Raw genomic sequence first — 26,760 nt, 5'->3', positions numbered from 1 at the left:
AGGGTGGTAAAATGCTTCCACACAAACTCACAGTCCAGTGTTTGTGACATTTCATAAATAACTTTTTTTTTTAAAAAAAAAGAATAACACAAGAACAATCCCTTTACTTACTCATCTGAAACAAAATAAACAGCAGTGGCTACAAACTTCTTCTCGTAACAATTACAAAAAAACTCCCAACAATACAATCCCCCAACTTTTAACACGCGCCTTCAATGTTTTATTTTTTTTTTTTAAACCTCAAAACTGCAGCATATCCTTAAGGGCAAACTTTTCAATTAGTTTTTTTTTCTTTCTTTTCTTTTTTTCTTTTTTTTTCTTTTTTTAAATAATGTGTTCACCAAAAGGAAAAAAAAAAATTCCACAAAACAGTCTTGTACCAAGAGAATGCATTCAAAAATAGAAAATACTACACAACAAAAATATGTACCCTTCCTTTCCAAAAGAGTCTTCACAAAAATGTAGAAAAATGCCAACCATTTTTTTTCTTTTCCTGAACACTTAACTTTCAACCTAGGGCACAAGTATTTATTGACTTACAATGTCTGTTTTTGCATAAAATATGGAAGATACAAACCAACTATCAGGACTGTGAAGTTACAAAAAACAACACATTATTCTCCCCACCCCACATTCCCTCCTTAGAAAACAAAACAGAGAAAGCCAATGTTTCAACGACTGATTGAACGCCATGGGGCTAGGAAAATCATCAGCTGATACGGGGATTGAGAGATGCTGGCATAACAGGAAAATCATCTGCCTTTTAAAAGGCACGCTCTTTGCATTTATTCCAATGCGCATCTGTCCCGCTGGGCTCAAATGGCCAGGGCTGGGAGACAGGACACAGCCGAGTACGGGACCAGGGAAGAATGCGGGGTGTGGAGCCCCTGGATTGTATGCACGTGCGTGTGTTTCACTCGCAAAAGAACCAGAGCCGTTTTGAAAGACAGAGAGGATCTTTCCATATGCCTCAAAAGTGCAAGGGCAATTTCTGGATTATAGTAGTTAAATACGCAATGTTTTACTACACTCACTAGTCAAGTCCATTTTCTGGCAAAGGCAGGGCTCTTCGACCAGGGTCAATTAGATTGGCTCGCGACTGGGAGCGGGTAACAGTGGAAAGCCGGTAGGCAGTAAGTGTCACGCAAAGGTGCATCCAGAACTGACTTATTCAGTGGGAAAGTGTTTCGCCTACCTCAAACATGGTTTAATGTGTATTACATGATTAACACAGCCAAAAGAAACCGACATCAGTGACATCTAGCAGTAGGTACAACAGGGAAGGCAGCTGTACCTTGCAGGCGTGGCTAAATCCATCTTTTGTGTACCTCCTTTGATTTCACTGCAATTACATCTGCTTGCACCAGGGATAAATCTGCCCCATGTGGTTCTGGATTTTATGACCGTTGGCCAAGTAGAAGCCCAGCCCTGCAAAACATTGTGCTTAAATATTCCAGATTGCAGAGCTGGGATCAAAGAGGCTTCTCCCTTCCTTTGTTTGAGATTGATTGTTTTCTTTCTAGCATATGTTTTAGAGGATGCTTCCATTGAAAGGAAGAAGAGGGGAGCTTTTTCTTAGCTTTTTCCACTGCGTGGCTGTGTGTTTTCCTCTTTCTTTCTTTCTTTTTTTTTTTTTTTTAGTTTTCAAATGGCAAAAATTGTTTGTGTTTACTTCCAGTGCATTTCTTTCTCATGAATTCAAAACAAAAAGGAAACATTATTTTTCCCGTCCTTCAAAACAAAAACAAACCGGACCGTACAATACAATAAAATCAGGCATTATGAAAGACAACATGATGTGCAACAGCAATACCAAAGAAACAAAAATTATATATAATATATGTTAGGATACAGGTACGAATGAGCCAAGAAAGCTATCTAACCCCACTACTGGATGATTGGTAAGCATTGGTTAAGAAATAGGTAAGGCTATTCTGAGATTTTTAACTTAGCACAGTTAACCACTGCTTCTCTCACACCTTTGCTTCCTTTATTTTTCACTTTTCACTCACTGGTCTTCTATGTCTTGAAACTGATTTTTTTTCTTTTTCGTATTTTTTGGTCTACAGTAGAATTACATGTTAATAACAACAGCAAAACAACACCCAAGTTCATTGTGAGAGCAAGGTGGTGCCACATCCATGATGCAGAATCGAGGAGACAGACAACAGAACAACTGCATTCAGTTTTTCACACACAAAGCATATTCGAGAGCAACAGCATAGCTGTCAGAACAAGTTTGGAGCAGATGCTGTAGGTTTGCAGCTACACCAGCAACCAGAGCCCAGCCTCTTGCCTTTACCGGTGTCCTAAAGGACAACAGTAGCTCAATTTGCTGCCCAGTTCTGCCATTCTTGTCACCTGGAGCAAAGGCTGACCTGACATCCACTTAGTGCTAATTGCACTCCTAGTTTGATGGAAACCAAAAAGGAAAAGGTACAAGGCTCCTATCTGGAGCCAAGGTTGTGACATGGTCACCTCGGCTGATCTGACAAACCACCAGACAGCATAGAAGTGGGATCAGTCAGGGAGGGCACCTGGCTGGCTGGCCATTTGGGAGTAGTCTAGAGTCAAACTCAGACTGCTGAAGTTGAAGTGACAGGTTGCTTAGCCTTCTCCATTGGGGAAAAAAGTAATGAACTCTAACAGGATAGTCTGGGATCATTCTGTTAGCAAAAACTCTCTAAGTTCAACAGGGATGAGAAGGCATACATTCTCTATTGCTTTAGAATCATCTTTGTAAATGTCACCATTACCAGCCACCAGAAGCATGTTCCCTAAAAACTTAGCCATAGCACTGTGACTGAAGCTCCATCATAATTCCTGGCTTTTTTTTTTTTTCCACTGGAACTTCTGAAACATAATATTTTCTTAAAGGCTAAGCTATACACTTACGATAGCATTGAAAACATCACTAGAATCCTACTGAACTGTAACTAAGCCACGCAGTCTCAGCAAATTCTCAAGCTGATCCTCAGTAGTGTTAGTTAGTGTCTAGCACAGGAACATGCAGAAACTAATCATCACACAGAAAAGGGAAGTTCTGTTTTGGATCTAGCCCACTGGCCAAAGTGATTTTCATTCAAGAGAAAAGGTGCAACAATGAAGCAGGATGACAAATGGAGGAGAATGATGGAAGTTAGTTTTTCTCCATTTGGAGAAAAAAATAGGACATTAAGTTACGTGGCATCTCTGATCAGCAACATATGTTTTGGCTTCTTAAAATGAACCTCAAGTTATCCTTGGTTTCTCAGTCAAGCACTGTCTATGTGGGGCTTTAGTACCATGCTGAAAAAACTGAGTTTGTGCTGTATTTAAATGTATTTTCTGTTAATCTAATTTCAAACTGACCAGGTAAAAAGGAACAACCTGTTTAAAAGCCATTTAAAGCTGTGCAATCACTGTACAACTATATATCCACGAACTGATCTGGTTGAGCACTGAAACCAAGCAAGAACAGAGGCTGGAATGTGGCTTTTAAAAATGGTTTGGTTCTTTTTTACATGGATGAGATTGGTTTTATTGAAACTGAGTCAGAAGAAATCAGGTTTAAACAGGCTGAATTCAAACCCTGTTGGGGTGCATGGCTCAAAGCCCACTTCTTCAGGTCGCAGTACTTAAAAAAAAAAACAAAAAACTAGTGCAAATGGCATCTTATCACAGCACTGCAAGCATGCAGTGTTCCTCTCCTTGTCCAAACACGGCTGACATCAGGTATTCCACAAGGGAGGAATATGCAGCAATCAGTCAGCCAGAACAGCTCAAACTACAGAAGTTCTTTATTTTACCACAGCAGGAAAGGCACTCTGGACACAGCAGGCTCAGTAAATCCTCAGCTTCATTTTTCTGGGGGAGTAGTCCACTATTCCTCTTTGACAACGCAAATCCACTCTGACAGTAGCAATAAATGCAGCTGTTTTATACAAGAAAACAAAACAAAAACTCACCTAAACTAAAAGGGGGAGTATTGGCTCATAACCTGAACTAACTTCAGTAGACAGACTCGACTCCCTCACATATCATGAACCTGTAGCTATAACTATTCACATGGAAGTAAATGCCACTTTACAAATGAAATGTGCTCTCCAGCCACCGTATTATGCTGGCTCTCAAACGAACTGTGCTTTTGTTGGGTGACCTCTGCCTCATTACTGGAAGAAGGCCTTCCAGGATTCCCACAGATGGCTTGGAAAGAGACCATGTGTTCCACTGAACTGCCTGCTCTTGAGGGAAGAGCCATTCAGTAGTTCACCTGGCACCATATCAGGGGTTATCTCCAGTTCTCTTCCGGCACTCCCAAGCCAGGATGGAAATCTAACAAAAAATGGAAATCTCAGAGTTTCTTTGACAGACACATTCCTAACCATTTTCTTCTGGTTCCAGACAGGCTTGCTCATCTCACCCAGGACCAGCCTCAGGTGTTATTTCTCCTTAGTTCTTGCTACTTTTCTTGAATGAGGCAGCCCAACAATGACCAGCAACGATTAGCTCTGCACTGTGCAGCTCTGTGTAAGGTCTGCACTACTTGATACTAATGATGCCAAAAGGTCTTAGCTTTGGGCCTACAGAGAAACTCAGGGCATTAGTAGACTTTTGAACACCCAATTACTGTAGGCTTTCCTTAGGAATTGGATGTTTACCTCCCCTCTTTTGTTCATGAAACCTCTGTGCACATTAGACGGGTGGCCCCTGCACTGCAGATGCCCTCATGTTTTACACTTCTCTCCTAGTTGTTATACAGAGCGTTATTCATGATGCTACTTTATCTTCTGGCAAAAGTTGTAATTATGATTTTACTGAAGAGATCAACACAAACTTTTGAGAGTTTATGGATCACAAAGAGCTACAGCAAAGATGGTCCTTGCTGCACGTTGCCACTGCTTTCTTTTTTCTTCTATTATCCTTGTTACAGGGCTGATGACAAAGATATAGGCCACCATGAATCACGATTGTAAAAAAACTATGCTATGAATTCCATTTGTTTCCAGCCAGAAGCCTTTCCCATGCTTTACTATTTGTTTGAGTAGAGAAATCAGACTGAAGATCAAAAAATGCCAAAGATTATCTTTGTCCAAGCAGGAACATTCTTATTGTACTGAGTTCCACATCACACCTCCTTGTCCACTAGTCCTGCCTGCTCCTTCTGCCCCTAAGGCTTGACTGGAACACTTCTGATTGAGTGTTCAGAATGACTTTATTGCACCATTCCCATAACAACCTTTGAAAAAAGAGCTTTTTTTTTCAGTGACCTTCCCCTTTGGTAAGCCTGTTTTGTGGCTTCACTTCTCGAGCTGGGAGATCATACTTATACGCAAGGGATACTAATCACAGCCAAATCTCTCTGAAGAGATCCCATCTGACAAGGCAGATCCTGAGCAGATCTTGAACTAGAAATTGGTATTTTCATACTGATGCCTTACTCTGGATTTATGCTTAGTTCCCTTAACTCTCTCACAGCCACAAAGAACACTCAAGGAAAATGGGGGGAAAAAGATCCCTAGCACTCTGAATCCTGTGATGCCTCTGCTGTTTCTATTATAGTGCTTTTTGTAACTCTTATTTTTTTATTTTAGTTTATTTTTTTTACAGAAGCTATCCAGTACAGCTATCTCAGTGTCTGACTAGTTGTTTAAAGTAAAGGTAGCCCCAGTTCTCTTTCAACTTGGTCAAGTCTGTGATACATCTGATTTCTGTGCCCATCCCTTTCTCCTTTCCCTTCCTGCTTAATTGGCCCCTTCCAAACCCACCACATGTAAATACATTTCAGTAGTGCAATGCAGTGCAGTGCAGTCAAACTTAGTGCAAAAATAAAAAGCCTTACCCAGACCAAAAAAGCACAAACTCCCTCCCCACCCCACCCAACCCCCAAGAAATCAGCTCTCAGTAAAAGTATACGAATGCCCCCAAACAATGGGGGATTTGCAGTCTCCCAGCCACACTTTCACATGCCTCAATTTCTCTCCTCCTCCTGCTCAATACAGAGATCTCATTAGTAGATGGGATAATTATCAAAAACATAAGAAACCAAATGACTGAAAATGGAAAGGGGACAACATTTTCTAGGGGCTGCAGAAAGAAGAGAGAACTAAATGGATACAGCAAAAAAGGTCAGTAGTGGTTTTATACAAACTTGTCAGATGCAAAATCTGCAAGGGTACATCTTGCAAAGGGCATGTGTAAGTGTGGATAAAAAACCAAAAAACTTCCCTGTTCCCAAAATACAGTCTTCATTTCAACAGTGCCCAAGCTAAGGTTCTGTAGTGCAATCAACTTCTCAAAGTGGCAGCTCTGTGGCCACCCTAAAACAAATGGACAGATCAACACTAACTTCAGTTTTCTCCCTCGCACGAAATCACACGTGCATGGAAAGTTCCCTCCCTCACCTTTCAAATACACAAGCAATATATATAAAAGACCTTTTTCATAGGTCTTCTAGAGCTATGGTGGGAGAAGCAGGAATTTTAATGACAGGCATATAAGCTTTTACGTACCTAAAACTGAAAATACATAGCAAAATATTATGAAGCTCACCAGTAACAAAGGCAAGTAGCTTACCAGATCCCAATCAGCTTATGCCTCCCCTAGTTTATTGATCTGTTTCAATAAAAACATCTGCCAGGGCTTGCCACTCACTAAAGTATCACTTGGAAAAACATCATAAAGACCGTGGGGGTTTCACCAGTACTTGGAGATTAATGTTGGTTTGGACCGCCACCAGAGCTTCCATCTAGCACTCATAACAATGAGAAAGGAGTGTGGGGAACCTCTAAAACAGTGTAAGAGGCCACAGTGGGGGAGGAAGAGGAAGAAAAGGAAATGTGTAGAAAGAGAAACATACTAGGGCAATCCTGCTGCTGCTATACAAGTCTGTCTACAATTGCTCAGTATATAGAGGAATATTGCATGATGCTTCATCTAGGCTCAGGCACATGCTTTCTCATGTCTTCTCCCTTTTCTCCCATTCCCAATCCCTTGTTGAAAACTGCAGCCTACCTAGAACGTGAACAAAAGCAAACCCCAGCAAATAAACCAAAGCATAAATGAGAAACAAGTTCCTCCTTTTTCTTTCTCTTGCAGAAACATAAGAACCATGCCCTCGAGTCAGATGCACAGATAGACTCTGTTTCAGTCTAAAGATTAAGAGGTCTTCGAGTGCACAGAAAGAAGAAGGAATGAAAGAGGAGTCTAATTAAGGGTATGGGGATCCTGAATATTCATCTCCAAAGCAGAAAAATGCCAGGTCACGAGGAGATTTGCTGTCTAATTTTAGCAATGAGAATGTCAGAAAAAATAGAGACTGCAACTGAATTGTTAACGAAAGGAAGGGGCCAAGCACCTAAACCTTCTGTCTCTGGGTTTTTGTGAGAAACAGAGCCGCAGCAATGTGTCCCATGTCAAAGCATCCACAAGACACAAAACGGGTAACGCTCGCTAGCTCTTCTGTAAAGTCTGTAAACAACAATTTAGCCAGTATAACCATCAGCAATGATTTTTTTCTCTATTTGGCTGTACTTTGAGGGTGTCCTGTTTGCAAAAATGCCAACTCATGAAAAACCGTGAGGGCTCCCATCCATTCTCCTGCACACGAGATGCAATCGTATGTTTTTTAAAGGAAGTCTAAAGAAAAACATGATGTATTCTCTGAATTTTGGGTTATTTTAATCAGACCTTACAAATAAACTATTTTATTTCACCCAAATGATTATAGAACAAGGTACTGCAAGAAAGAGTCCTGGTAAAATAGCCAGAAATGTAGAATCATTTAACTCCACATATCACTGCTGCAATGTCCCAGAGTCATAGCTCTCATTTACACGCCAAACGCTTGTACATTGTTCTAGTAATAGAAAAGTGATGCAGCAATGCTGTAGATTAGGGAAAAACAATTGCTGTGCATCATATATCTACACTAGCTGTTGTGGCCCCCTATTTAATTATTTAAGATTAACATGCTATATATAGCCAATCAAAAGAGGCTATGTTCTTGTGCACTTGTGGAATGAAGGACTCAAGGCTATTGGGAAGTGGTTGTCCTGCCCTGCATTCTGTGTATTTCTTATGACTGTTTAAGCCTCCCAGCAAGAAACTGTCCCTTTAATCGTAGAGCCCTTAAAAATGGCAAAATCTGCCTGGCAGAATGAAATCAAATCTTAAGTCAGTTTTAGGAAGAGTGAAAACCTTGGGCAGGAACATTCTAAGTTATGGAGAACAGTCTTGTGACATCTTAGAGGATGTATATGAAATTATTTCTTAGGACTATGACCTTCGGTAGGACTACATATGCTTTTGCAGTCTGAGAGGATGCACAAAGGTCAACAAAAAAGTCTGTAAGTCACGTCTGCAGGATTTGGCCCAGAAGGCATTGGTCTATTCTGTTTTTGGGATTAAGTACAGCGCTCTCTGATGCTGACAAGAAGGTTATGCAGGACATCCAGCCTGAGCTGAGCAGCCTTTCTATCTTACGTTTGTCAACAATTTGGAGTTAGGATCCAAGGGACTGAATGCTCAATATATATGGAACTGGGAATAAATCAAAGATTAAAAGGATCCTGAGTTTCATCGAAATCCAGTCTACATTCTGGTATTATGGCAAGGGGAAAAGGACACGCCCCTAAAGACAATGAAACCTGTTGAAGATACTTGTGAACTGATTTAGTTCTGACACCAAAAACTAAAACAGTGACATCTCTTCCATCAATAAACAGGAACTACACATTTTAAAAAGCTAAAGATAGTTATATATGAATAAAAAAAGAGCAACAGCAGATGCTGACGATTCAGTCTTTTTCTCTAAGTGGAGTGGGTGAAGAGAAAGTCCCTTGTATGGAGTTCAAACATTCCTTTCTCTTGGAAGATCCCCCAGTCTTCGTCACAAGCTCCCCCAAGGCAGAGGGACCCTCCTCTTATTCAGCCTTGCAGATCTGAGCTTTAGAATCCCTTTCTGTCCCCACACAGCAGTACAGGGTAATGCTCTCTTAGTACAAGGTTCTCCCTCTTGCGGTGACAGTGTTACCTACTTCCACTGTTGCGTTCCTCAAAAGCTGTATTAAACAGAAAAGAAGTGCAGAAGGGAGCTGGATGGTAATGCTATCATCTGCAGAAATATGGCTTGCATTAGCCCAGGAGGTCTACTTGGTCAATGAGGAGATGAAAACAGAAAACAACAATGAAAACCATATAATAGGATAAAGCTAATGCTTGGATAGAGTCTTCCCTTAATGTTTATGCCATTCAAGAAAAGTCTCCAAAGCAAGACTGGAAAACTGCAAAGCCAGTATCACCTTCTGTTTTCTCTCTCTTCAGAAAAACAGAAAACATGCACATACAAGTTTCGTAGAACATAACAATTTTCAAGGTTAGCGTTTCTTCAGAGAATGAAAAAGAAAGGATACATGTTCAAAAAAGCAAGATTTCTGGATTCACAAATGACTGACTGTTCTTTATGTAAAATATATGTTAAGGTAGTGTTCACCAGCTGATTATTTTGTTAGTTTCACTTTCCCTTAGGCAATTGTATCTGTACACACTGCATTCTAAAAGTACAATCTCTAGTGTGGATAATCTACCTGTTTGGTACCATCCTGTTTGTAAAACCACTTCTTAGCCTAAAAATATAAACTGTAAACTGTATAAGATGCAAAATGAGCGGTGGTGCTTAAAAAAGCATTAGGAAAAATAAAAGGCAACAAGGAAGTTAAATCAAGAAACGTATTAACTAGTCATTATCCTAAATGAATTACTGAACCTTACAAAGGATTAGCAGGGGAAGCATGGAATGGGTATGCAGCCATTTAAATGAGCAGACGTTCTCAGTGAAGGGAGAACACTCTCTACTAAAATATGTATGATTTAGCACTGAGTCAAAGGAAAAGGCAAAGACCATGGTCAGAAATTGTGGACCAGCACTCTGTTGCAGCAGCTAACTGGAATTAATTTGGGAAATGGCACCTTTTTGGTTTAAGGGGACCAAAATAATTTTCTATGTATTAGGGCAAATTAGTAGTCTCTTCCTTCCCTCACAGATGGATATACACAGAATAAAGACAAGCCAGAGTTAGAAATCACTGCTGGAAGACCATGACTTTTAAACTGCATGTAGAAAGAAAAAGGGTGTGGTAGTGGCCTCCACGTAAGTGCAAATGGCAGACAACAGGAGTCTGTAAAAACTGCCAGCTCCTGATGACTCCTGTGCTTGAAGTTCTCATGCTATCATCCCACGAGGTGGCATAGATAAATCTTTCCCTCTTCTCTCACTCCAAAATCACCTTTAAGTTTACTGATTTGCAGTGACACAGATTTTCTCATTCTCAGTGAAAGCACAGTTCATAATCAATGTGACCATTACTCATTTCTTCCAGTCTTTACAGTTAGAAGAAATAAGATACAATGAACACCTCCTCCACAACTCTCGTCCACTTGATTTTGCACATTTTCATCTCAAATTAATATGCTATTGACCAAAAGAATAAAGATCACCTGAGATGTAAGTGAACTGGAAAAGCAAACAAATTTCCAAGCTCTCATAAGATTGGACTTGTACAAAATCTGGATCTAGACTTGCTGCCTGGGTGATCTGCTGCAAGATGAGAGTGCAACCTCCAGGCAGTAGGTTTGGGTGTTGATCAGTTTCTTCTGGGCTATTCAGATGTTGCCATAAGCCTAGTGACATTTTTTCAGCAGCTCCATGCTGAAATCCTAACAGGTCTGACTCAAAACTCAGAACCAACTGGAAGATAACAAAGGCAACACACTCAACACTGGAAAACTTTCAAACTGAAACTCCAACTTCAGGGAGGTGCTGACCTTTGAAAAAGAAATGATCAAGTGGATATGGAAAATCTAATTGGAATATATTAATAGCGGTGGATGGAGGTATTTTGTATCCAATTCCTGTCACAATCCACTGGCCACATTCAGAATGACTGTAAAAAAGAGTCATAATTCTTCTTCTTGGTGCAGGGAAGAATTTTAGGAAATCTTAAAACTTCAAAGAAATGGAATTTGGAAAGAGTAAAGGGTCACTTCTGGCATCTTTCTCCAAGGCTAGTGGTAGTGGAAGAGGAAAGTCTGACAGATGCTTCTGCAAATGAAACAACAGGACATCTTTGAAGAGAGCAAATAGATAATCTTAATTGTTTTGATTAATCGTTCTTCTGATATGAGATTGATAGCAGGGAACAACATCTAACTTTCTGTAGAACCTAATACTGTTTTACCTTTTCATAAAAAATTATTTTCCTACATTCTGCTACATAGAGATTTTTAAAAGCCTGAAAAAAATACTTGTAAAGACAATAAAGAAGCAAATAATATGAAAAAGCACAATAGAGCTGTAATAATGATTGTTAAATGCTTCAAGTAGCTGCAGCAGTTGATTGGGTTGTGAATGATAAATGTGAAAATATTTTTTTCTATGATCATAGGCAGATGCAAAAGTTAAATGATTATACTATGTATATATATTGATATAGAATTGCTATATATATTGTGTACTGTATGTTCTAGCTTTCAGAAATACTGTATTGTAGTGTACTGTACTTACTAAGCAGATCTAAATAGCAACTTGTCATTTTCCACAAAGTCACTAGTACTGTTAACAAAAACCAAAAAGTCTATTTTCTCCAGTAAAAGAAATACATACTGTTACAGTCACAGACATTTTGACTATAGAGAGACAATGTACATTTAACCAAAGGAAAACCCCAAACCAAAATAAAAATCTCACCCCAAAATCATCCAGCCAAAATTGTTGCATTTATCATCTTACTCAAACGAGGAAGGGAAATGCCACCAATATAAGAAAAGGAATAACATTTACTCAACTTTGTATGAGTGAAAATTAAAGGGAAAAAAAAACCCAAAAACAACACACCCCAAATCATCAATTACCCTTTCTGTGACAATGAAAAAAGAATTCCAGAATAAAAAGAATAAAAAGCTACTTTAGGGCCACACGATACCAAAGTAGGCAGCTGTAGCTTAACATACTGATTCATCCTGCTAATGAAATGAGAGCAAAGTGCGTTCCAGAGATCCTTCACTTCTCGTGGAATACATGCTGACTATGCTCACCAACCATTTCCTTCTCCTGATAATTTACTAGCCTTCTTGACACATTAAAGATGTTCCTGAAAAAGCTTTGGCAAAGACCAGAGGAAAGTTAATTATTAGTGGCTGTACATTCTGATTACCTTATTCATATTATTTCGAAAATATTCATAGCCAACATGTTGCAGAGTATATGAGGTGGGGAAAGAGCTGTTTGATACGGGCCTCTGGATACAAGAGCTTATTTTTGAGCCCATCAATACACTGTATTGCTAACTGTTTAATGACTTGATAATTTTTTACTATCCTTTTTAATGTGGGCAAGAGGAATGTTAGATTATGTTTTGTTTTGGGCCTTTTTTTTTTTTTTTTTCATTTTATTCCCCTGTTAGGTGAACATGAAATTCAGTGGAAATGAGGGACTGAGCTCAGCAAGATAGCCCCAGAGTTGCTAGTCCCCTGGCTGTTCACTTCAGCCAGCAAAACCTGCTGAGCAACACAACCTTATTTATACTGTGGCTAAATGTCCATCCAAGAGGCACACTTTAGCTTTTCCTTCAGAGTAGGTACTAACAAAAATACACTGGGCCAGTTCTGGGAACTCTGTTCAAGTTTTGAACAGAGGCAAACATTTTATTTGGGCAAATATGTACTTTAGTGCATTTGGCCAACCAAAAGTGCATTTGATGAATATATGTGTGCATGTATACTGCTTAAGTAGTGTATTACAGATTCATGTCAGTGTTCCATAGTTAATGTTGTAATTGCTGTTTCATTGGAACCCTTTCCCAATCCAGATCTAGCTAGCTACCTACCTACACATGCACACATACACATGCACACTCACACATCTATTTGCATGCACATGTGCATGGAGGACACATAATTTGGTTTCATTCAGAGATCCCATAGATACCAACAGACTATGCAACAAAGGAAAACCAAGAAAAAGACTTTTGGGGAAGAATAAGAAAAAAGCTGTGTTGTGTTTCAGGGCAGTTGCATGACTGTAGTCCTTATTCCTCAATGCACTGTTCCTCTCTATCAAACAGTAGATCTTCCACATGGGATACTTTTAGGGAACTCTGCAGTTGTCAACAAAGAACATGGAAATATTCAGGTGGCAAAAAGAAAAGGAGCGAAGTTAAACAGAAAAGATGCCTAGTTAGATGTACAGACCTCAGAAATGTGCCTATCCATTTTGCATAAATGGGACGCTGCAGAAACAGACAGCTGAGCACTACAGCATGTATTTAACAAAGCTCTGCACTTTCCTCAGTTGTTCTGTTGCAGCAGAACACGATAAAAAATCACTACAAAGTCATATGAATGAAGTATGCAGCCTTTTGCTCATGTTGTTAATTTAGTACAGGAGCAAGATTTATCCTCCAGTGTTTTACAGGGAGTTGATACCAACTCAATATAAGACAGGATCACTTTGGAAGAGGACCAAACCTGGAGATGTAAGAAAAGATAAGAAACAGCTGGAAACACCATCCAGTGTAAAGAGAACAACAGGAATCATTTCTTTACTTCTTTGCTTCCCCCTTATACAAGAAAACACAAAACAATACATTTCATATGAAGAGAATGTTTTGTATAGAACTCTGCTACGTATACAAAACTTAAGTACACTATACAGCTCAGATGCATTTCTGTTTTTAGCAATTGTGTTTGAGGCTGTAGTGTTTTCATTTCCCAAAGAAGTATTTCACTGCTCCTTGCTTTTTGAAAAATAGCTAAGAACAAATGTGCAAACTGGGAGGTTACAATCCAAACTGACGACATTTTTGGAAGACCTTTCCATCCTCTGTGTTAAGCTTCTTATTTTTTTCTTCTAATTTCAGCTTACTTGCTGCTTGTACTGCACTAGCAAGGGTTTTCTTTCCATCTACAAAGTCAAGACTACAGATGTAACATCTTGTGTGGTTTCTTTCCTAAGTCTTTCTTTAGCAGGGTTGTGATCACTTAGGGGCTAAATCCCACTGAGTGACAAGCCCCTTGGGAGCTGAGAAGGCTCAGAACCTCTCCAAGTCAAGTTCATCAGGTTGCACCTCCTTCACAAATTGTCACAGCTAGCTAACAACAAATCAAAGAACGTGAAAGGTAGCTATTTTGCTTTAGGCTGATGAGATGCTGTTTCGGCTAGGTTGCGTGCTGATTCATTTCTATCAGGTTTCTTTCAATAGATCAGAGGAGTTGGATGCAGAATTGAAAGGGTGATATTATCAAGGTCTAGTTTGCCTTGAGAGAACAGCCACCAGGTACTAAATTGATATTATACTTCTTTTTGAGTAGCAAGTAAGTCATCTTGAGCAATGAGAGCTGCAGGATTACCTTACCATAAGACTGTTGAAAGGGTCATAGTCATAAGCATACTGGATGTCTGGTTGTGTCTGAAATGTTTTTGGATTGGGCTCAGTGCTTATGCAAAGAATACATTTTGTGCCTTCCCCCTGCAAGGGTTGTTTTCTATACTAAGAGAGGCAGAACATGCTACAATAATACTAAAGGCAAGAGATCTGTTATTCCACCATATGAACAATCCAGCATTACCTGAGCAGCTTAAGGATGACTGAAATCAGCCAGTTTAGGGTCAGTAAGAAGTGAGGGGGCTGATGTGGGTTATTTTTCAACTTTTCTTCGGATGAAAAAGAAATCAAAAGAAGAAAAATGGGCATCACTTAACACAGAATCACAGAATGGCTTGGGTTGGAAGGGACCTCAAGGATCATCAAACTCCAACCCCCTGCTGCAGGCGGGGCTGCCAATCTCCATATTTAATACCAGGCTGCCCAAGGCCCCATCCAACCTGGCCTTGAACACCTCCAGGGACGGGGCATCCACAACCTCTCTGGGCAGCCTGTTCCAGCACTCACTCTGTTGGTAAACTTCCTCCTGACATCCAACCTAAATCTCCCCTCCCTCAACTTAAAACCATTTCCCCTCATCCTGCAGTTATCTACCCTTTCAAAGAGTTGATTCCCCTCCTGTTTGTAGGCTCCCTTTAGTCACTGAAATGCTGCAATGAGGTCGCCCTGCAGTCTTCTCTTCTCTAGGCTGAACAAGCCCATCCCTCAGCCTCTGTGTAGGTGAGGATTCTTTGATTAAGAGCAAAGGGAAATCATATTTTCTTAGCGCATTAAATGATACTTTTCTCTGTTAGCTTATGGTGAATTTGGGCTGGTTTTGAAAATACCTAACTGCGTGGGCCAGAAGTGGGTCTACTGGCAGCAAGACAGTTGTTCCAAGCAGCTCCTGCAACACATCTATGCCTGCTTTCCTTATGAGAGACAATTACTGGGGGTTTTGTGAGAGAAGTGACAAGCTCAAAATGCTCATATTACAATTTCTAAATACCGGTATATTTCCATGTTATTTTCTGATTATGTAAGAGCTGTACTTTCCGTGCCTCTGCAAGAAATCTTGATGGAGAACCTCACTGATGCACATGCCCAACACGCACACACACACGCAGTTGCTAGCTGTTCTCTACTTTCTGACCAGTAGACACTGATCTTGTGATCCTGCATTCCTTGTGGATTCAGATTTCTCAAAGACAGGCTTCAGGGGAATGGGCAAGAAAAGGCAAATTTTGGTCATATGATTTATGTTTTCATGGGATACAAGAACAATGGTGTTTCAATGAACAGCAATAAATTTAACCAGAAAATGATTTTTTTCTATAAGGCAGTAATTACACAGAGCAACTCACTTCCACAGGATAGCAGTGGGGCCAATTATCAATTAGTAAGCTAGATCTTTAAAGGATAATGAGAATTATTTGCCACAATATACAATTTTTATAAGGAATAAAAGGTTAAGGCCATCAACTATTACATCTTCAGGTTATAAGCAGATACATATCTGATAGGGACTATAATAAATCTTTCCCCTTATTTTGTTTACAAAGCTTACTACTTTGCAATTATCCAACATGGGTCTTAGAGACAGAATACCAAGACAGGTGGACCACAGGGTGAATCTGTGGCTGTCCCTATATTTTCAATTGACTTCATCAGCCTCAGCAGCAGTACGAGAAGGCACTTCCCCCTCGTTTACCCTAAGGCTTCCTTCCACTTTTGAAGTGTAGAGAAGCCTTCATTTCTACTTTTGAATTTGTGCTTCATTTGATGCTGTTTTCCATTGCTTGAAGCAAAATAAGAAGAGCTATAGAGAAAGTGAGAATCAGGTTCAAGGAATGCAGGATGTTGTGTGCTTCACACATCATAGGGATGTGTGCTACTGTCCGCTCTTGCTCATCTATGTAATTTTATTAGGTGTTTTGAAGGAAACCTTTTGAGCATACTGAGACAGATGCACTCAAACAGCAGTATGTAGATCGCTGGGCCTAGCAATACAAGAAGCTGAATAATACTTGCAAAAGTCAGCTATTGTAGTTGTTTCCACATAGTATACAAATTTTCCTATGGTTAGGAGGAAGCATTACTAAAAATAATTTAACATTTTAAAAGACAAAGGGATCTATGTTTGAGCTCCTAAGTTCACAGAAGGGCGCTTAAATGCATAAGTGACCTGATGAGCATTTTCGGCAACATTTACAGGAAAGCTGCAAGTTGCTCCATGTTTTACAAAATTTAGCCACCACTTTTTGAGCCTAGACATTTGACAAAATCTGTTTATATTTCTGTTTGTGAAGACCTTGGCCTAAGCTCTCTGTCAAGTGATTTAGAATTCAATTTATATGCCTTAGCTTTACTTTAAGGAGTTTACTTTTAATTGGCAACATTCATTCATTAGTAACTGATACTTAATTCACTTTAAATTGATTATGCCCTGTAATAAATTTGCATTTCAAAGATGATGCTTTTTTTTTTTTCATTTAAGAAAGGTTGAAAATTGAAGAATTAAGATTTGTATAGGATTTCTGACTCTAAACTATTATTAGGATTTTGGTGGATGTAAACCTTGATTCTTATTTCCTGTTTACGGGCATCTCTTCTGGTATGAGAACCAAATTTCAGAATATGCTACATTTTTACTATAGTTGACCAGATTGAACAGTGGCAAATTAAACAGCTTTTCCCCAGACCTCAGATGGCAAATGAACAGCTACAAATTTTTAAGCCGGGCAAAATTCATGAATTCTTCAAACTGGAGAACATGAAACATTTCAATACTAAAGATCTCAGGAAAAAAAAAAAAAAAAAGAAAGAAATCAAAAACAACCCATCTACTTTCCCCAGGGAAACACCTTTAATTCATTTTGTATAGGCTCATTATTCTATTCTCTTACCCACCCTGGTCTCTACAACCTGAATTTTCAGACTTAGTGTGCCTTCACACAGCAGATACTAGTTCTTCCTGTCTTTGTTTTAGGCTTAGTCTTTTCACCTCTAGCTTTACAAATCAGCATTGATCTTACCATTGCAGTTATGAAAACAATGTATTTTTAACTTGCCAAACTAATGTAGATACTTTTTGAAAATCCTTCAACTATCCAAATAAACTGGTGACAAAAAAGACGTTACCACATAGAAAGTTCATTTGCTCTGGCACTCATCTCAAAGTCTCTTTACGTTGTCTAGTGCAAGTGAGAATCAGGCCTTGGACACTTAGGATCTGCTGAACAATACCTTGCAGGTTACTGAAAGATTCTGAGACTCAAGTATCTGTCATTTTTTTTCCCTATAAAAAATCAGAAATGGAAAAGGCCTAGAAGGTAGCAATGGGGTTACTTGTTCTGAGTACAGAAGCTGTGGGTGTAAAGAACACACATTTTATGTGTAGTCCTATTGATTCAGTATTTAGAAAGTTGTCCAGCATAATAGAATGTCTCGTGTGAAATGCTAAGTGTTCACAAGCTTCGTAAACTTAAGAAAGCTTAATTTAAGTATAGACACAAGTAAAAGCTAAACTAGCAGTTTTTCTTTTTTTTTTTTTCCTTTTTGCATATTTTTGTTAGGTGCTTTTTCTCTGCCTAAAATATAAAGTCCAGAGTGCAGCTGGTGCAAATCCTAGCTATGGATTTCAAGCAAGACAAAGACAGTGTCAGACACTGATCCAACTGAACTAAGGACCCATGTACTTTGGGAGTTGGCTTTGGGGGAAAATTCTCACACGGATGCACAGAAGATGACTAGGGAGAACACTAGCTGATACAATAGAACAAAATACAAAACACCAACACATATATGCAGATCAGGAATCAAACTTTCACAGTGATCCTACATTCCTTGCATAGCTTTGCATATGCAGAGAATGTGGGATGTGGCCCTTAAGTTAGATATTTTTGCAAATGAAGAAGGGAAGGTCATATGCAATGGTAACGTTTTAAGTCATTTTGGCATCAGCACAAACTACCAGGGGCAGGATCAGATTCCCATACAAATATGGAAGCTCTCTAGCAAGCTTCAGGCAGGGATGAGAGAACAATGCAGTGTATTAATTCTCGTCCAGTGACCAAAAAGAAGGGGAATCCTAGTTATTATACACCTCCAAAAGTTTCATGACATTTGCAAAAATGAAGAAAGACAAGGAAAAAAAAAAAAAGAATACAAATTCTATCATCCCCAAAACCAAGGGAACACTGAGAGAAAATCTCTTTCTCAAAAGGAATCTCCCTTCAGCGGAAATAAATTTTGAGATGGAACCAAAACCAGAAACAACAGAACCTTGGTAAGAGCCAAAAGAGAACCACATAACTCAAAAACAAAGTATAACCGATACCGCAAGACACACAAACTCTAGTAGATAAACCCACAGATGACTTCACAGAGCCCCTCATCGACCCAGGTAATTCTTGATTCCATTAGAAAAGAGAGAGAGAGAGAAAGAGAGAAATAATACTCGGAAAAAGAAATCAGGAAACATCCTTCCTCTTTTTTAAAATAAAAATCAAGATCATCTCCCCTCCCCCCTCTATCTGGAAGCAGGTTAGCTAACCTTAACAGTCTCAATTTAAAATAAAATATATATTCATATATATATTCATATATATAATAAAAGAGAAGATATTAGTGGCAGTGTACGCAAAACAAAAAAGAAAACAAAGAAAAAATTACTTTTAACAATCTCACTTTTTGTTTTTTTTTTTTTACACAAATACTGTTGTAAATATATTAAAAAAATCAGCATTCTATCTGGTAAACGTCACTTTTGCCCCTCTATAAAATTTTGAATTAAAAAAAGCCCCAATAACTCTTTTTTTTTTTAATTATTCCCCTCCCCGCCCCCCCTCTATTCCTCCTTCTTCCACAAGAATAAATCCTGATGCAACTTTTTTTTTTTTTTTTTTTTTTTTTTTTTTGCAAAGATTGTGGGAACTAACCCTTCTCTTGTACCTAGATCCATAGGTTGCAACCTCTGATATCTTTGATTTTCCTCTGTGTTTCTCTTTGCCTTCTGTGAAAGTCCCTCTTGATTGTGCTGAGGCCCTGGGCTCAGCGAAGACACTGAATAAATTACAAAAAGCCACCGTTGCTCGTTGTCTGAATCTTCTTGGTTTCTGCTGTAAGGTGGTGATGATATGGGAAAAGCAGCGGGGAGGGTGAGCCAGAGAGCGTGGGATGGAGCAGAATCCAGGTGAGGAACCTCTGATTCTTTTTCCTCATCCTGCAGGGACTCCACACTATCCAAGCCACACTGCCTTGCACTCCCCTCAGCCCTTTCGTGTGTTTGTGGGTGCATGTGAGTGAGAAAGCAGACACGTGGTGGAGACCAGCAGGGCCTTGGTTCCTCTGGTTGCTGCTCAACCAGAAGTAAAATATTCCACAGTTCTAACTGGATACTGTGAAGTCCAAAAGCGGTCAGCATTGTGAATTATGTCCATTGAAACACTGCGAGCGGTGTACTTATAACGACAGTAGGCCTTGTAGATTTTGTAATATATTTTGTTTTGTTTCTTTTTTTTTTTTTGTAGTGCTCTTCACAAGTGAGAAAAAAGAAATCTTTTTTTTTTTATTTTTTCTGTCTGTTTTTTTGATTTTTTATGATTTTTTTTTTTTGTTTGTTTGTTTTTTGTAGTAAAGAAGGGTTGTATTTAGAGGCCAGTAGTTAGAGATCCAACCAGTGGAGCTCGTGAAGCACTACCTGGCCTTAAGGCCACCATCCAAGGGAGGCTGGGAAAATTATTATTCACCCAGCCTCCGGAAATGTAATGTACCAGCAGGCAAAAAACAGTTCTTCATGTAGTACAAAAACAACAAAACGAAACGAACCCAAAAAAAAAGGAGGAAAATAAAGGTAAAAATGAAACAAAAATCATTTCTTAAATTCTAGTGCCATAGCTTTTTTTGTTGTTGTTGTTTCTATTTTTTGTTCACAACAAAGAGAGAGAGAGATTCTACTTATCCGTCTGACACATGCATCCTCATGTGGTCGTTGAAATGCTCAATTTGGTCAAACTTAGCTGGACAGACAGAGCAGACGTACGTGGTCCCCTCTGTGCAGGCCACCACCCCGGCGGGGACGGCCCTCGCGCCGGTGCCGGTGGCTCCAGGCGTGCCGTTGGTGGCACTGTGCAGAGCCACATGCCTCTCCAGCAGGGTCTTGTGGGAGAACTTCTTCTTGCAGATATAGCACTCGTAGGACTTCTCCCCGCGGTGCAGGCGCATGTGCACGTTCAGGGAGCTCTTCTGGGTGAAGCGCTTGTTGCAGATGCTGCACTGGTAGGCCCTCACGCCGGTGTGCGTCACCATGTGTTTGATTAGGTAATCCTTTAGAGAGAAGGAGCGCCAACAGATGCTGCACTGGTGAGGCTTCTCACCTGCCCATTACCAAAAAGAGAGAAAACGAAAATTAGACGGGGAAAAAAATAAAAAAAAGGTAACAGAATTACGATGCTTTGCAGTAAATGAAAGGTGAACCCCACAGTGGTCTCTGGAGGGATGCTCTAAGAAAAACTAATTCTGTTAATAACTGCTTTGATACACAAAACCTTGTTTGATCATTCACGATGCTTTACAATGGAGGCTATAGGTACTCCCAATTTACACACTGTAAAATGGAGCTCATGTGAGCTCCTAGTACAAACAATTGCAAAGACAGGAGTGGAGATAAAAGATTCTGGCATCTATGCTCAGCTTCAACGGCACAGCCTCTGCTGCTCCGGGCAGGAGAGGGAACACCGTTTCTGTCCTGTTCTCTTTCACTTCCTAGGAAGGTCTTGGTCAGGTTATTTTACCTTTTAGTGCCTCCATTTCCCTACGTGTACGCAATAAAAACATGACTGACCAGACAGCTGACCTGTAATACACTCTTTTCTGTCAAATTGCTTTAGATTTATAGGAAGATAAGTGCTAAAGATTGCCAAGGGAATCCAGCTTTTTTATGAGAGTTTATATTTGCTGCCCCTTTTTCTGGTCAAATTTAATATCTGAAATATGGATTACTGTGTATTCCATAATACAAATATATAGCTGTATATCCAAACGTCGCATCAAAAGGTGCTTTCAAATCTTTTTAAATGTCATGTATATTTCAGATGTGGCAAATTATCAGCCCTAAGCCTATCAGGGAAAGAGACATTCCCATAACTCTGAAACTGTCACAGTCATCCTTTGTTTTGCTGACTGAAAAATAATTTTCCTTTTGACTATTCTGCAATTTCCTGTCTAGCAGAGATCCTTTTCTTTCACATCCTTCTTCCTCCCTTTTACAGTCTGCCTAGGACTGCTTTAAATCTTGAAGAGTCAATTTTCAGGGACCATCGCATTCCCGTGGTAATATATTATTTACTCTTTGTGCAGTGAGGTACATTCAGTTTTCAGAGAGCATGATTCATATGGATTGGATGGGAAGGATCCACTTTTCTTGTCTCTTCTGAGTTTTTGTTTCTCTTTATTTCACAGCTTGCACGTATGATGGCAACATCTGCGGATAGAATCCACGAGCTCCATGTCTGCGCAGCAACGATGATTTTGTCCTGACTTGGTCAAAGATACTTTGTATAAAAAAAATTGAATTTCTTGGCTTTGTTCAACACAGTAGTGTGGTGAGCATAGACAGGCCAATATACTTGACGTGTTATGTAGGAAACGATAGTGTGTCAACTATAATCATGTCAGGCTAATTTACAAGAGACTGATTACATTTACAGTGCTCATTTTTGCCTTAGGCAACATATCTCCCAGAGTTTGTAATAAGTCAGTCTCCTCTGCTCTAGACCTTGTTAAGTTTATGCTATAAAAACACCCTCATTTTTGCCTGCACATATTTCTAAGATATGCTGGGTTCTGGCTTTTTTCTAATCTTAGCTTCAAAGCCTTCCTGGGAGTTCTTTCCTAAAAATCTTAAAACTTTTTAGATTTTCTTTTTTATATGCCAATTTACGTGTTCCTTAAGTAATCACTTTGTTGTCTTTTCCCACTGTAGATTCTTTGTTCCCATGATTCTTCCTCTTGAAATCAGGCGTTCCATCAATTAGATGCATATGTTCTTCCTTTTGGTTCTTTACTTTATATTCGACTGCTTTTAGCCAATAACATGAGAAAGTTATTAAATATTAATGTGTAGCATACAGGAGAAGGCAATGACGGTTTATAAGGTGCAGGTCACTGCAAATGTTCTACCACTGTGTTTCCAGAACACTAACTTCTGAGAACATCATGGGATACATTTACGCCAGTTCACATGGAACACAATGTGAAAGAAGAAAAGGGGGTAGGTTTGTGTCTACATTACAGGGCTTTCATTGCATGAAAAGTTGCATCAGAATATTGGTCTTGGAACCTTAAAATTGGGATTGGGAGATTTAAGGGTTGTTGAATTCTGGTTTACGAGTAGATACCTCATGAATTCTCTTGAGAGCAAGACAAATTCAAACACCTGCATCTCCCAAATCTTTCTCATTTTCCTTGGATCCTCACAAGAGCCATATATCATGGGCAAGCAGCAGACAAGCCTTCTTCAGGACTGTGCATAAAAGTTTATTTTCAGAATGTTTTTTTGGAAGCTCTGCCTTCTGTTGCTCAAGGTGCTATTGCTTCTTAGTCACCTTGGTTGACTGTGCGTAGTACTTAGAATTACTTTAAGACAGATCTTTCAACGTTACCCCTTATTTGACTCCAAACACTGCATGCAGTGCACAGTTGAGACTGGGGAAGGTAAAGCACCTGATCTCAGTGAAATTATTTGTTAAAAAAAAAAAAAGAAAGAAAAAAAGCCTTTCTAGCTCTTAGAACTAGGATGCAGGCAGATATAAGTAACTGCCTTTTTAATGGGATATTTTCCTGAAAAACACATTATCTACGTAGTATTTTAGCCACTTATCCACAGCAGAAAGATAGAGACCATAAACAAACACAAAAGGATAATTTTGGGACTCGGGACTCTTGATCTTTGCAACCATACATTTTTTATCAGTCATGAGAAGTGAACCTTCCCGTAAATTATATGTGTGTGTACATGTCTGCCTTAGATTTCTATAGGATTTTTTAATTTAAGTGATGCTTACACATAAATAGTAGTTAAAAGTTTACTTACAATGGAAGTGAAATTTATCTGATACAGTAGGGAGGCATGATTTACATTCTTTCCATACCTCAGGCAATTTCTCCAGGTTCTACTCTATATATCACAACCCCAACATTTATTTTAAGATTTGATGTTAACAAAAAGACTGGTTGGTGAGAGAAATATTTACTCTTTCTCTAAACTGGAATTTCTTTCCAAAATCAAAATGAGATGAGGGCTAAAGAAAGCAAAATTTAGCCCTAAACCCCAGACAGCTTCTCCATGACCAACAGATAGGTAGACAGATACAATATCCTTGATTTAAAATCTTATAACTAAACAAAGCCAGAAAAGGTAGTTTTGGATTAGTAGTAAAAGCAGTCACCTACGTTGCCTCAGAAGATAGTACACTAAAAACATTTTTTAAAGAAAAAGGGTGCTGCTGCTGTGTTCTACATTCATTACTTTATTTTTTTTTCTGAGTCCCATGTCTCTGTAGTCCTAGCTGGTGAAACATTTAAGAAGTAGTACAGAAGTACAGAAAAACTTCCTAAAAAACTCCAAATGTATGTGAGATTTAGAAAATATGTGGCATTCTGTGTAACACCCAGGCCTGGACCTAGTGCTGCAACTCCACCGGGAATGAAGATGCCTTAATGTCATTCCAGTCATCACCATTTGAACCTAAACCCCTACAGCTGTAGCACTGGGAAGCTTTTCCACAGTAGATGCATTCTTCTTTTGATGACTCCATTATAATTTTGTCATGCCACTTAAGTGTTGCCTGGCCAGCTAGCAGAGGAAAACAAGTGCTTACCATTTCCTTGTATGGATGCAGGACACCTTTTACTCCAAGCATAAAGAGCTTGTTTCTGCACCATGCACAGTTAGACCCCTGTGTGGGACCTACGTGTGTCCACAGGGGCTCAACTTCAATGCAGTCAGCTTAGTGTTCAGTGATACCAGCTCCCTGGGTAGCCTCTCCCTTCTGTTTGTGCTGAGGGCTGTCAGGTTGGGAAACAGAACTTAAGTCCTTGTTTGTAAAGGATTTTCCCTGGCTTCATGTGTAAGCCAATAGGACAGACTCTTACCTGTGTGTACAAACATGTGCTTGACGTAGTTCTGTTTGGCGGTGAAAGTCTTGTTACAGAGAGTGCACTCGTAAGGCTTTTTTTCGCCTTGCCCACCTGCTGTGCTGTGGCCTGCAGATGGGGCTAAGGGCTGAGGGGCTGGCAGTTGAGCAGTGAAAGTTGACAGGCCAGGCTGGGACACTGTCACAAACTGTGTCTGTTGGCCAGCTATGGGCTGGGGCAGGCTGAAGAGAAAAGGCTTAGGGCCACTGCCAGCAGACTGTGTGGTGAAAAGGGCAGGCAGGTACGTGTTGCCAGCTGTGCCAATGACCTGAGTGTTGCTGGTCAGAGTCAGTGGCATCCTCAGATTGCTGGTGAGGGATTCTGTCTGGCGTAAGTAGATCTGTGTGGTTGGCAACGGTTGGGCAACAGTTGTGTTGACAGAAGGCTGCAAAGCCCCCTTTTCGGTGCTGTTATTGACTGTGAGCACTTTGCTGTCCATTTCAACGTCATTGCTTCTCTCTGGCGAGGAAGAGTTGGCATCCACATGCTGCTGCTGCTGCTGCGGAGGCTGACTGCCATCAGCAGGGATATCATTTTGATCTGCTTGAGAAGGTTCTTGCTGCCCATCCCTGCCCAGACCAGTCATAAACTGCTGCTCCACAGAATCAGGCTCAGTACCAATGGAGGAACTGACTCCCGAGTCAAAACTCTCCCCTTTGGGTTCACTCTCAGTGCCTTCTGCTTGGTCAGTGTCCTCAGTGCATTCCTCAGACTCATTGCGCTCAAGGATCTGCACCCTCTGTTGGCCATAGTAGTCATAGTCATCCTCCATCTCCTGCTTAATATGGATGTTGCCCATCAAGGTTTGAATTCGGACAGGGCGTGGTTGCTTGCGGCAATGTGTGGTTTCTGGAGTAGTAGAGAGGTACCGCTCCATCTGCTGTGACCGTTCATGGATCCTGGTAATCCAGCTGGGGTCTTCCATGTGATGGTCCCTAGGGAGACCCAGGGCTGTTTCATGGTGGCTGACCACAGCCCCACTATAGAAGGAGCGCTCCCCACTGCCATTTTGCATGGAACAGGCATAGAGGGCTGAGTAGATCCTGTCCACACTGTGCTGTGAGTGGCTCTGCAGGTAGCCAGACTCTGTGTCGGTGCTCTGCCCCGAGGTGCCTGATTCGGGTGTTCCTCTGGGTGTCTCCTGGCCAGAATCCTGAATCACTGGGTAGACCTCTCCAACATTTTGCGAGACAATCCTTGTGCACTCATCAATCACAGTCTTGATCTGCAGGATGCTGGCAGCTGTGAGGATTTGGAGGGCCTCTGATTGCGAGACCCGCAGCACCCCACTGTACATGAAGTCAATGAGCTTTTGCACAGACTGGACTGACACCACTGAGGGAATCTCGATGTCACTGTAGCCCAGCAGCAGCTTGTCTTGGAAGAAGGGGCTGCCAGCCGCCAGCACGCAGCGGTGGGCGCGTAGCATGCTCCCGTGGATGCGGACCGTCACGTCACAGAAGTGGCCACGGTTGCGCTGCTCGTTGAGGGTCTCGAGCACAGAATTGCTGAAGTTGTGAAGGTTGATGCTATGAATGCGCTCTGTCATCCCCTTGCAACTGATGTTACCTGTAGCAAAGCAGGTGACAAAAAAAAAAAAGAAAAGAGGAGATTGGGTCTTTTCCTCTGCAGACAGGACACTGACAAAGGTGACTGCCCACTGGGTAAACAAAAGAGATCATACCATAACAGTCACAAAGGCACTGGTAAGAAGATACCGCTTTTTTAAGGATAGAAGTAAAATTATACAACTCTTCTGCAGAGTTGAGAAAGTTCCGAATTTCTGAACAAAAGGAGGCAAAGAAAGCGTAGCTGGTCAATGTTTCAACCACTTTTCTGGGCCTCAAGCTTCCTACCAGCTTACATGGCTTTAAAATCCTAGAGCCAGCCAACTGTAAGCACCGAGCTGGGTTTTAAGCTGTATGGATGTGGATCTACTCCAGAAATGATCAAATTATTACTTTAATTACCCTTTACATCAACTTGTTAATGCAAAGAGTCTACGTGAAAATGTGGTTTCTATCTAGAATGTCATTCCAAGGAATTTGCGTGCTGGTTTTTATACTACAGCTACTTGTACAAAAAGTTGGCGTTCACTTCCCAAGATATCAAGATTTATACTGTAAATGTTCCTAAAATCCCACGCACAGTTTTGTCTGGGGTT

At 40.3% G+C, this 26,760-nt stretch overlaps 1 protein-coding gene across 20 annotated transcripts in view; it reads right to left on the bottom strand.

Annotated features, from left to right (window-relative positions):
* Positions 1-271: 271 nt before the first annotated feature.
* Positions 272-26,760, bottom strand: part of ZBTB20 (zinc finger and BTB domain containing 20) — a 466,833-nt gene continuing 440,344 nt past the window's right edge. For all 20 annotated transcript variants that reach the window (XM_052704477.1, XM_052704493.1, XM_052704410.1 and 17 more), the window contains 2 exons: positions 24,555-26,165; positions 272-20,776 (listed from right to left, as the gene is read on the bottom strand). In XM_052704477.1, coding sequence (XP_052560437.1) covers positions 20,358-20,776; positions 24,555-26,145 — 2,010 coding nt within the window. In that variant the 5' untranslated portion in view covers positions 26,146-26,165 and the 3' untranslated portion in view covers positions 272-20,357. The remainder of the gene's footprint in view (positions 20,777-24,554; positions 26,166-26,760) is intronic.

Source organism: Tympanuchus pallidicinctus, unplaced genomic scaffold, assembly GCF_026119805.1.
Source record: "Tympanuchus pallidicinctus isolate F22 unplaced genomic scaffold, pur_lepc_1.0 scaffold10, whole genome shotgun sequence".
Lineage (NCBI taxonomy): Eukaryota > Metazoa > Chordata > Aves > Galliformes > Phasianidae > Tympanuchus > Tympanuchus pallidicinctus.
The sequence above is the reverse complement of the archived record's forward strand: the minus strand, read 5'-3'. Positions and strand labels throughout refer to the sequence as shown.